At 35.3% G+C, this 12,613-nt stretch overlaps 1 protein-coding gene across 1 annotated transcript in view; it reads right to left on the bottom strand.

Annotated features, from left to right (window-relative positions):
* The window catches only part of LOC132749237 (hillarin-like), a gene marked incomplete at its 5' end in the record, with an annotated part of 45,163 nt that extends 32,826 nt beyond the window's left edge, over positions 1 to 12,337 (bottom strand). The window contains 1 exon segment of the mRNA XM_060738960.1: positions 11,692 to 12,337. Coding sequence (XP_060594943.1) covers positions 11,692 to 12,291 — 600 coding nt within the window.
* Positions 12,338 to 12,613: the final 276 nt, after the last annotated feature.

Here is a 12,613-nt window from a genome sequence, read left to right as displayed (position 1 = left end):
GTTAGTGTTATATACAGAGGGGTCTTTTTAAAGTAAAGTAAATATAACCTCGACATGCACTTGGTAGTTTGTTGACAAGTTTGGTATTTGTATAGGTTTTAAAGAGATTATGAAGTATTCAAATGAAACATGGTGGATATAAAGCTGATCAACATAAAAACAAATTCAACATTTTTGAACATCAAATAAACCAGCATTTTTGTTATGTAAGTAAAGCATTCAAATGTTAATTATAATTATACTACTCACTTTTGCTAAGCACTATTTTATGAAAAGAATACTAGAAATGTGTCATCATGCCACGGATGCCTCCACATGCAGCCAAAATTTCAGATGGTGCATTAATTATTTTTTTCATTTTAAGTTAAAAGCCCTTAAAACTATTCAATGTTAACACAAACCATTTTCATACAATGTTCAAGGCACTGAAATTATTCAGTCTTAACCTTTTAAAAATAGCATATTGCATATTTGTAGCCAAAATAATGGCTAAAAGTATGAGTGCTGAAACTGAAAGTTCATAATTTTTCCAACATTCAGGAAAGATAAGTTTGTCTAAAATCATTGAACCACGACCAAATTCAAACTTAAACTGCTTATTCCTAAGATGTATCTATATTATTTTCAAAGTGAAAGGGACATAACTCTGCCAAAAAATCATCAAACCATGACCAAATTCCAACTTGACCTGCCCATTCCTTTGACATATCCATATGTCAAATTTAAGTTGAATATGTAACACTGTTGGGTAGATAATGAATTTCATATTATTTTCAAAGTGAAAGGGGCATTTCTCTGCCAAAAATCATTGAACCATGACCAAATTCGAACTTGGCCTGGGCATTCCAAAAACATATCCATATGTCAAATTTGAGTTGAATGTCTTGTACCATTGGGGAGATAATAAATGGAAACTGAAAATTTCATATTACTTTCAAAGTGAAAGGGGCATAACTCTGCCAAAAATCATTGAACCATGACCAAATTTGAACTTGACCTGCGCATTCCTTTGACGCATCCATATGTAAAGTTTGAGTTGAATGTGTTGTACCTTTGGGGAGATAATGAACGGAAACTGAAAATTTCATATTATTTTCAAAGTAAAAGGGGCATAACTCTGCAAAAAATCATGCAACCATGACAAAATTCGAACTGGACCTGTATTTTCTCATGACATATCCATATGTCAAATTTGAGTTGAATGTGTGCAACCATTCTTAAGAAAATGAACGGAAACTGATGATGACGGAATGACAGAATGACGAAAGGACGGAAGGATGGAAGGACGGAATGACGGAACAGGGTAACACTATATGCCCCGGCCATTACATGGCGGGGGCATAAAAAATTTGTTATTTATTTTGCATAGTTTGAAATAAGCAATGACCCAAACCAAGATGTTTTTATTGGGAAGTTCCTGATACAGTGTGACAGAAAGCATGCAAGCAAGCATTTTTTTCCCTGTTTTTAGTGCATATGTACTGTCAAACAAAGTTCAGACATTTTTACACAGGCCACTTTGACATGGCATACACTTTATGTAAGACAGCGTTTTAGTAAAGCAGAGATGTGGTGGGTTGAAAGGATGGTGGAACAGGAGGTCACATACAGTGAGGTTGGGGTGACGCTATGGGTACACCACACCATCATCACTAGAGGTTGAGCAAGGTACCTTCAGTTTGGTACATTCAGCTGAAGGCATTACAGAAACAGAGAAAGGTTGACAACAGCAGCTCAAGACCAATTTTTGAATTTCATGACTCTAGGTTGAGCTGCGTGCGACACAAAATGAGAATGGACGGACAGACATCCGGCAGAAATGGAATAAGGGGCTATAAGGATATAATCATCTCAGGAATATAATTAGGGATATAAATCATCTCTTGTTATTTTCTATTGTTTAATTGAGGGCCAATGGCCCCTTACAATGAACTCTATTGTTCTCTTTTGTTCTGTTTACAGTAAGATGGCCCCCTATTCCTATTCCGTATTGCGGACGGACAAGGGTTAATCTAAATGCCCTCCCCCCCCCCTAAACACTGTGAAAATGAGGTGATGAAATCTACAGGATTCGGGGAATGTTTCAGGTATTTTTACCAAACGACATGGTTAATTGTCAGTACTAAACATAGCTTTATTCTATTCTGTGACTAGCCTTAAATGATAGAAAAACTGTTAATAATCATTGACATTTTGTCTTGTTTATGAGTCATTAAATTTGCAAGTTGTAATATACCGGTAATATAGGTTGTATGCAACTATGTAAATTTTAGAAAAAATACAGTTGCTGATCAATGCCCCACCTCTAAATGAAAAGTGTCCCGGAAATTAGCCTAAATATTATGGCATGTAAGTGTACAGGACATATAGATGATATTTCATACCAAATATCTAAACTCTAAGCCTTGTACCTTTAGACAAAAATATTTTTTAATTTTTATTTGTTTGGGTCATCAGACCAAACAAATGATGGTGGCAAAATTTCAGCCCCTGATGTGCTTATTTGCAAAAACAGAAAGTAGTCCGAACTCCTCGAAGCGGTTACTTCCCTTTATATGTACAGTAACACCAAACAAGAGGGCCATGATGGCCCTGAAGTCGCTCACCTGTACATAGGCCCCCGGAGCAAGGCCAGTTTAAAGCCCGGGGCTTTTATTTGAACAAACTTTGTAGACAACCATTAGAAGATGTTTCATGCTAAACATCTAAGGTCTAGCTCGTTGGGATTTTTAAAAGAAGATTTTTTAAAGTTTTTTCTTTACACATATAGTTAAAAACAATGACACACCTGGGGCAGGGCCAGTTTTGACCCCAGGGCTTATATTTGAACAATCTTTGTAGACACTTACTAGAAAATGATTCATGCTTAATATCTAAACTCTAGCTATTCGGGTTTTTTAAAAGAAGATTTTTAAGTTTTTGCTATACTTGTATAAGGAAAATCAATGTCCCCCGGGGCGGGGCCAATTTTGACTCCAGGGCTTCTATTTGAACAAACTTTGAAGACACTCACTAGAAGATGCTTCATGATTAATATCTAAAATCTTGCTATTTGAGTTTTTTCAAAGAAGATTTTTCAATTTTTGCTATAGTTTTACACATATAGGGAAAATGAATGACCTCCGGGGCAGGGCCAATTTTGACCCAGGGCTTTTATTTGAACAAACTTGGTAGACATCCATTAGAAGATGTTTCATGCTAAATATCTTAGCTCTAGCTCTTTTGGTTCTTTAAAAGAAGATTTTTTAAGTTTTTACTATATGCATATAGGGAAAATCAATGACCCCCTGGGGCGGGGCCAATTTTGACCCCAGGGCTTTTATTTGAACAAACTTGGTAGACACCCATTAGAAGATGTTTCATGCTAAATATCTTAGCTCTAGCTCTTTTGGTTCTTTAAAAGAAGATTTTTTAAGTTTTTACTATATGTATATAGGGAAAATCAATGACCCCCTGGGGCGGGGCCAATTTTGACCCCAGGGCTTTTATTTGAACAAACTTGGTAGACATCCATTAGAAGATGTTTCATGCTAAATATCTTAGCTCTAGCTCTTTTGGTTCTTTAAAAGAAGATTTTTTAAGTTTTTACTATATGCATATAGGGAAAATCAATGACCCCCTGGGGCAGGGCAAATTTTGACCCTAGGGCTTTTATTTGAACAAACTTGCTAGACACCCATTAGAAGATGTTTCATGCTAAATATCTAAGCTCTAGCTCTAAGCTCTGGGTTCTTTAAAAGAAGATTTTTTAAGTTTTTACTATATGCATATAGGGAAAATCAATGACCCCCTGGGGCGGAGCCAATTTTGACCCAAGGGCTTTTATTTGAACAAACTTGGTAGACACTCACCAGAAGATGTTTGATGCCAAAAATCTAAGCTCTAGCTCTTTGGGTTTTTTAGAAGAAGATATTTTAAGTTTTTTCTTTTGGTTGCCATGGCAACCAGAGTTCTGCATGGAATTAAATTCTTTGAACAATTTTTAATGGTGACCACCAAAGGAACATTCCTGTGAAGTTTGGATGAAATTGGCTTAGTGGTTTATGAGGAGATGTCATTTTAAGTAAAAGTTTACGGACGACGGACGAAAAGCGATCACAAAAGCTCACCCTGTCACTTTGTGACAGGTGAGCTAAAAATTAAGGGGAGATCACTGCATACAGATTGTCAAATGACAGTGGCATTAATTTTCAAGCTTTCTCGGGAAAAAAAAATCGTTCCCAAATGGTTAAATATTTCTAATATTGTGTTATTCTTTATAGATATACATGCTTATATTAAGCTCCATGATTATTTACATCAGTGTTAAACAACAGGTTTACTGTGAACAATATATATTGAAATTAATAAGGGTTACAAACCCTAATTTAGAATAATGTGGTTTTCTTCAGGCTGTTAACATATAACTTCACCGTGGTCGAGGGGTTTACACGCTCGCTTAGGAAGCGAGAGGTCTGGAGTTCAAATCCCATGAGTTAAGGCAACTCATTTTTTTTTAAATTTCATCGAATTGAATATCAGTGTTGCAATTAGTCGTATAGCCAATTTACTACAGTTAACACTGGAAACAGCATTGGTGGCACTATACAAAAACAAATTGGTTTATAATCTCACAACCTTCACCTTAATGACATTCTGAGACCCAAACAAATTCAGCGCCTTCTGTGCTTTGATTAATATATTGTGTTGAGACTGCCTTAATAACCTCTGAATTAAACGACTCCCTGTCATATGCGACACTATTTTATGCCCCCGAAACTATTTACTATAAATTTAGTCTGAATTAAGCAACTCTCCCTGTCTTACGTGACAAGCGACTGAGAAATCTGACTCCTAATTCGGCTTTTTGACTATTTTTACCAACTTTGATATGCTCCCCTGAATTTTTTTTATATGAAAAAGGTAACGTTCATTATCTCATAGGGCCTTTTTCCCCTTTGCTGTAGTCAGTATCCGGGTAATTCTTCAAGCCGAATTACTACCTTTCTTTCACCAAATAGTCTAAAATTCCCCTCCCCCTGAAGACTTCTACTTTAATATGAAAGATAAACCGAATAAAAACTTGTAAACAAACATTTTTGTTTCAAAATAGATGGCTGTGTTTGTCCAATGAAAGCTAATAATTCAATATCCCACTACCTTGATTCAATAAATTGACATTAACTTGCAACCTCGTCCTGATATTACAATTTTCTAAAAACAGCATTGAAACAAGATTGCATTTGTGAAAAATGCTATGCCACCACATTAATACAACACTAAATAGTAATGTAGGAACAGAATGTTTAGATTGCCATAATGCATAGATCACTGACCTATCTAGATTAGTGGTTAAACAAATAAAAGATCAGAGTAGGAATCTATCAATGCAGTTGAATCTAGTGAATTTGGTGGTGAAGGTCATATTTCGCATGGCCAAAATTCCATGACTGTACATCAAAGGACAACACAGTAAGACACTTTGTCAAAATCTAGGCCAGCTGATATCAAAGTTCACTTTACATATTAACGTGCACATGGCTCAAATTTCATAGCTGCACATTAAAGGACAAAATAGTAGGTCACATCATCAAAATCTAGGTCACTTCATATCAAAGTTCAATTTTACAAACAAAATGTGCACATAGTCCAAATTTCATGGCTGTGCATTAAAGGACAAGAAAGTAGGTCACTGTCCCCTTGGGCAAGGCAAAATTTTGACCCAAGGGTTTAAATCAAACAATCTTGATACAGGTCCACCAAACAACATTTCATGTCAAATATCTAAGCTGTAGCTTTCTCCAATTCAGAAAACATTTGTTTAAGATCTGTTTTTACTATGTGTACATAATGAAAATCAACACCCTCGGGGCAGGGCCAATTTTGACACCAGGGGCAAAATTTGAACAACTTTGGTAGAGGACCTATGGATGATATTATGAAGCAAACATCAAAGCTCTAAGCCTTGTACCTTCAGACAATAAGATTTTTTAATTTTTTACTATATCTACATAGTGAAAATCAATGACATCCGGGAGGGGCCAATTTTGATCCCAGGGCTATAATTTGAACAATCTTGGTAGAGGTTCACTACACAAAGTCTCATGCCAAATATCTAACCTCTAGCCTTTGTCAATTCAGAGAAGATTTTTCAAGTTTTTACTATATACATATAAGGAAATAAGGAAAACTATTGCCTCTAGGGCAGGGCAATTTTAACACTAGAGGCATAATTTAAACAACTTTGGTAGATGACCCCTAGATGATATTATATACATAATATCAAAGCTCTAAGCCTTGTACCTTCAGGCAAAAAGATTTTAAATTTTTACTATATGTACATTATAAGTGACTGAAAATCAATGACTCCCAGGGACGGGGCCAATTTTGACCCCAGAGCTATAATTTGAACAATTATGCTAGAGGTTCACTACACAATGTTTCATGCAAAATATCTAACCTCAAGCCTTTGTCAATTTAGAGAAGATGATTTTTTTAAAGCTTTTAATATATTCATATAAAAAAACCTATGACCCCTGGGGCGGGGCTAATTTTGACACAAGAGGCAAAATTTGAACAACATTATGGTAGAGTACCTATAGATGATACCATATACCAAATATCAAAGCTCTAAGCCTTGTTACTTCAGACAATAAGATTTTTTTACTAAATGTACATAGTGAAAATCAATGACCCCCGGGGCAGGGCCAATTTTGACCCCAGGGCTATAATTTGAACAATCTTGGTAGACTGGTTCACTACACAATGTTTTATGCAAAATATCTAACCTCTAGCCTTTGTCAATTTTGAGAAGATGATTTTTTAAGTTTTTACTATATACATAAAAGGAAAACTTATAACCCCCGGGGCGGGGCTAATTTTGACACTAGAGGCAAAATTTGAACAACTTGGTAGAGTACCTATAGATGATATGATATACCAAATATCAAAGCTCTAAGCCTTGTACCTTCAGACAAGAAGGTTTTTAAGTTTTTACTATATGTACATATAGTGAAAATCAATGACCCCCGGGGCTGGGCCAATTTTGACCCCAGGGCTATTATTTGAAGAATCTTGGTAAAGGCCTACCAGACAATGCCTTATGCAAAATATCCACACGAAAATATCTAGGTGCACAACTACACATGCTGAGTAACATTCCTGTAAGGTTTCATGACTCTAGGTCAAATACTTTTTTAGTTATATGTGACACAAGTTGAAAATTGGAAATTTTTACTCATTCAAGGGCAATAACTCTAACAAGAGCTGTCGGTAGGACAGCAACGCTCGACTATTCTTAGTGCTTGATAGTAAAAAAAATGCTTGATACAGTTACCTCCTCCTGTTTACAGGTTGGGGTCATGATGGTGAACAAGTGTGCGAAGTTTCAAAGCCATAATGTCAATGGACTTTGAAAATATTTGAACTATTACAAAAACTTTAACGTAAATTCTAAGTCGAAAAAGGGGCATAATTCTGTCAAAATGCTTGATAGAGTTACCTCCTCCTGTCTACAGGTTGGGGTCATGATGGTGAACAAGTGTGCAAAGTTTCAAAGCCATATGTCAATGGACTTTGAAAATATTTGAACTATTACAAAAACTTTAACATAAGTGGTTACGCCGACTCGGACGCCGACGCCGACGCTCGGGTGACTGCAATAGCTCTACTTATTCTTATCGAATAGTCGAGCTAAAAATACTAAATATATCCACACAAAAATACCCAGGTGCACAACTAAACATGCTGATCAACATTCCTGTAAGGTTTCATGACTCTAGGTCAAATATTTTTTGAGTTACGTCCAACACAAGTTGAAAATTGCAAATTTTTACTAAGTCAGGGGCAATAACTCTAAAAATATTTAATATATCCACACAAAAATACCCAGGTGCATAACAACACATGTTGATCAACATTCCAGTAAGGTTTTATGACTCTAGGTCAAATATTTTTTTAGTTATGTCCGACACAAGTTGAAAATTGCAAATTTTTACTAAGTCAAGGGCAATAACTCTAAAAATACTAAATATATCCACATGAAAATACCCAGGTGCACAACTCCACATGCTGATCCACATTTCTGTAAGGTTTCATGACTCTAGGTCAATTACTTTTTGAGCTACGTGCGACACAAAAAGGGAACTGACGGACAGACGGACGGATGGACGGATTAACAAGGGTAAATCTAAATGCCGCCCCCCTATAGTGGGGGCACAAAAATTCAGTGATAAGTGATAATGAAATTTAATATACAATGTAGTTATAACTTTTTAAAAGTCCTATAATTTTGCCATTTTATGGATTTAATATTACTAAGCTTCCTATATTTTTCATCATGTCTTAAAAAATTGATGTTCAATGTTGACCTAATGTTTCAACTTGTTCAGATAATTCCGAACTTCTGAGTTCCTGAAACTTCCAAATTCTGAACTTTATATAATATTATATATATTTAATGGTACATATATATATATAAATTTATTTATTTCTGGAAAGGATTCATACTTTGACAAAACCAGTGTGACAAGACAGACCTATTAAAGTTATAAAAAGGAAGATTTGTTCAAACGTTTCTTTGTTTGCTTTTAGAAAAAGTAAAAAGTCAAGCGTTGCCCCCCCCCCCCCCTCTTGTTATAAACAAAAGATAAGGATGCATTCAGTAAGAACTTTATATTGTTAAAGCTCAGGTATGTTGTAAAAGGCGCACAATGGCCCCTTTTATTTCTGGGAAGCTGCAATCTTAGGGATACACCACTAGGTATATAGACAATATAAACATCTCAATCTTATGTAACCTAGATATTCAAGTAATGTGAAAGTATAACTGCTGAAGTTTTTTCAAAACTTGCCAAAAATTAATAAAACAGTTCTTAAAATAGTTTCCATTTTATTTTGGAAGTTTTATTTGTGTAACTTGTGAAGTAAGATTTGATACAGATTTGCGCTTGATATGACATTGTTTAAATGACAAATTATGCTTTAAAAATGCTTACACACACTAAACAGACGTTTTATTTCAGACTTGTACATTGTACATCCCCATGCAAATAAATAAACACAAGAGTCAGTTTGAACCAGGTGATGCTCCCCATATAGGTTTTGGACATAAATAAATACACCTCTTGTAGTTTCAGAGTTATGTCCCAGACAAAGTTCAAAGTGCAATAATTCCAAAATTTGGCAAGGCAGAGTGACTATTCTTTGCACTGCACTTCTACTTAATGAGATCTATCTACCGACTCAAGTTTTTATTGATACATCTTGTAGTTTCACAGTAATGTTTCATACAAAGTTCAAAATGTAAAATTGAACTAGAAATGTGTCATCATGCCACGGATGCCCCGCATGCAGCCAAAATTTCAGATGTTATAATAAATTATTAAGTTCCAATTTATTTTGAACAAATTATTGTTTTCATTTTAAGTTTTAAAGCCCTTAAAACTTTTCAATGTTAACACAAACCATTTTCATACAATGTTCAAGGCACTGAAATTATTCAGTCTCAACCTTTTGAAAATAGCATATTTCATATTTGTAGCCAAAATAATGGCTACATACATTTCAACAAAAGTATGAGTGCTGAAACTGAAAGTTCAAAATTTTTCCAACATTCAAGAAAGATAAGTTTGTCCAAAATCATTGAAGCACGACCAAATTCAAACTTAAACTGCTTATTCCTAAGATGTATCTATATTATTTTCAAAGTGAAAGGGACATAACTCGAAAAATCATCGAACCATGACCAAATTCCAACTTGACCTGCCCATTCCTTGACATATCCATATGTCAAATTTGAGTTGAATATGTAACACTGTTAGGTAGATAATGAACAGAAACTGTAAATTTCATATTATTCATAAGTGTTAGGGGCCTTACTCTGCCAAAAATCATTGAACCATGACCAAATTCGAACTTGGCCTGGGCATTACAAAAACATATCCATATGTGAAATTTGAGTTGAATGTGTTGTACTGTTGGGGAGATAATAAACAGAAACTGAAAATTTCATATTATTTTCAAAGTGAAAGGGGCATAACTCTGCCAAAAATTATTGAACCATGACCAAATTTGGACTTGACCTGCACATTCCTTTGACGTATCCATATGTCAAGTTTGAGTTGAATGTGTTGTACCGTTGGGGAGATAATGAACAGAAACTGTAAATTTCATATTATTTTCAAAGTGAAAGGGGCATTACTCTGCCAAAAATCATTGAACCATGACCAAATTCAAACTTGGCCTGGGCATTCCAAAAACATATCCATATGTTAAATTTGAGTTGAATGTGTTGTACTGTTGGGGAGATAATAAACAGAAACTGAAAATTTCATATAATTTTCAAAGTAAAAGGGGCATAACTCTGCCAAAAATCATCGAACCATGACCAAATTCCAACTTGACCTGTATTTTCTCATGACATATCCATATGTCAAATTTGAGTTGAATGTGTTGTACCGTTGGGGAGATAATGAACGGAAACTAAAAATTTCATATTATTTTCAAAGTAAAAGGGGCATAACTCTGCCAAAAATCATCGAACCATCACCAAATTCGAACTTGACCTGTATTTTCTCATGACATATCCATATGTCAAGTTTGAGTTGAATGTGTTGTACCGTTGGGGAGATAATGAACGGAAACTGAAAATTTCATATTATTTTCAAAGTGAAAGGGGCATAACTCTGCCAAAAATCATCAAACCATGACCAAATTCGAACTTGACCTGTATTTTCTCATGACATATCCATATGTCAAATTTGAGTTGAATGTGTTGTACCGTTGGGGAGATAATGAACGGAAACTGAAAATTTTATATTATTTTCAAAGTAAAAGGGCCATAACTCTGCCAAAAATCATCGAACCATGACCAAATTCGAACTTGACCTGTATTTTCTCATGACATATCCACATGTCAAATTTGAGTTGAATGTGTGCAACCGTTACTAAGATAATGAACGGAAACTGATGATGACGGAATGACGGAAGGAAGGAATGACGGAACAGGGTAACACTATATGCCCCCGCCATGTACTATATGCCCCGGCCATTACATGGCGGGGGCATAAAAAGGTCAATAACTCCAAAAATAAGCAAGGCAGAGTTACGGTTCTTTAGCACTGCATATCTAAGCAATGAGATGTATCTACCTACAAATTTTCTTGTTGATACCTCTTAATTATAGTTATGTCCAGGACAAAGTCCAAATTGAAAAAATGAACAAATGGCAATTACTCCAAAAATTAGGCAAGGCAGAGTTACTGTTCTTTTTCACTGCTCATCTACCCAATGAGATCTATCTACATGTACCTACAAAGTGTCTTGTTCATATCTCTTATAGTGTCAGCATTATGTCCTGGACAAAGTTCAAAATGTAAAAATGAACAAAGGGCAATAACTCCAAAATTAGTCAAGGCAGAGTTATGGTTCTTTTGCACTGCACATCTACCACATTAGATCTATCTACCTACAAAGTGTCTTGTTCATATCTCTTTTGCTTTCAGAGCTATGTCCTGGACAATGTTCAAAGTGTAAAAATAAACAAAGGGCAATAACTCCAAAATTAAGGAAGGTAGAGTTCTTTTGCAATGGAGATGTCCTTTATTGTGAAATCTTCCATTGTCAGAAATTCAAAGTTTTGATATCAAAACTGACAATATATAGATCCACTTATAAAATAACATTCACACTTTAAGTATAATATACATTTACCTTTGGTTGGTACATATGTCCTGCATGATTTTGCTGTGTTGTTTTACTGAGTTTTTGGGCTGCAATTGGTTGTTTGATACCCATTGCGTCAGGGGGCAAACTCACTTTTTGAGCCTGTGCATTCACAGCTGCAGTGTATTCCTGTGCCTTTGGCGATGTTAAAATCCTTTTGATAGCTATTGCCTGAGCATCGTAAGATGGTATACGAACAGTTCCTGGTTTTCGGACTTGATTGTCTAATTTCTTGCTCATTTTTCTGAAGTTTTCCTGAGCTTTCACGGGTCCCCGAATACCAATGGCACTCTGGCCGTATTTAGCCGCGCCTACTCGCGGATAATGATTCGAACAATAAAGATCCCTGTCATTAGGGTCTACCTGACTAGTAAAATAATTTTTCATTGTCAAATGCTGGTCGCAGACAACACATTTAAAACAATGTTTGTGGTACATGACCTCGTGGACGGGTCCCATTCTTTCAGCATGATAGACTGCATCCTTGCATCTATAACATTTATGGGCGTCCAGAACAGGCGGATGAAAAATAGACGAGAGCCGACGGAAGCCCCTTTCAATCGAATCCGTCTCGGCCATAGTTGCCATATTTTATACACTCTCGAGTTTGTAACTTCTTTTGCCTATAAGTTGCCTGAAATGTAACAAAAATCCTACTTAACTTAAAATGAACATCTACGTTAGAACAAGTAAAATGCATTTACAATTTGTAAATGTGTTCCAAAGACTAAGTTTTAACTTCCTTACAAGTAAGAATTAGCATGTTGTCATGATTTAAACATTTCTCAAATGCTAAGACTGGTTTATTCACATGAATACAAAACCTTTTAAAAATACAAATATTGATGAAATGAAGAAATTAAACAGTTGGCAAACCAATTTAAAGTTGTAGTTTATTGGTGGTAATGTA

This window comes from Ruditapes philippinarum, unplaced genomic scaffold, assembly GCF_026571515.1.
Source record: "Ruditapes philippinarum isolate M1 unplaced genomic scaffold, ASM2657151v2 ctg4218_1_1_1_1, whole genome shotgun sequence".
In the NCBI taxonomy this organism is placed as follows: domain Eukaryota; kingdom Metazoa; phylum Mollusca; class Bivalvia; order Venerida; family Veneridae; genus Ruditapes; species Ruditapes philippinarum.
This window is presented reverse-complemented; position numbering and strand designations above follow the sequence as displayed.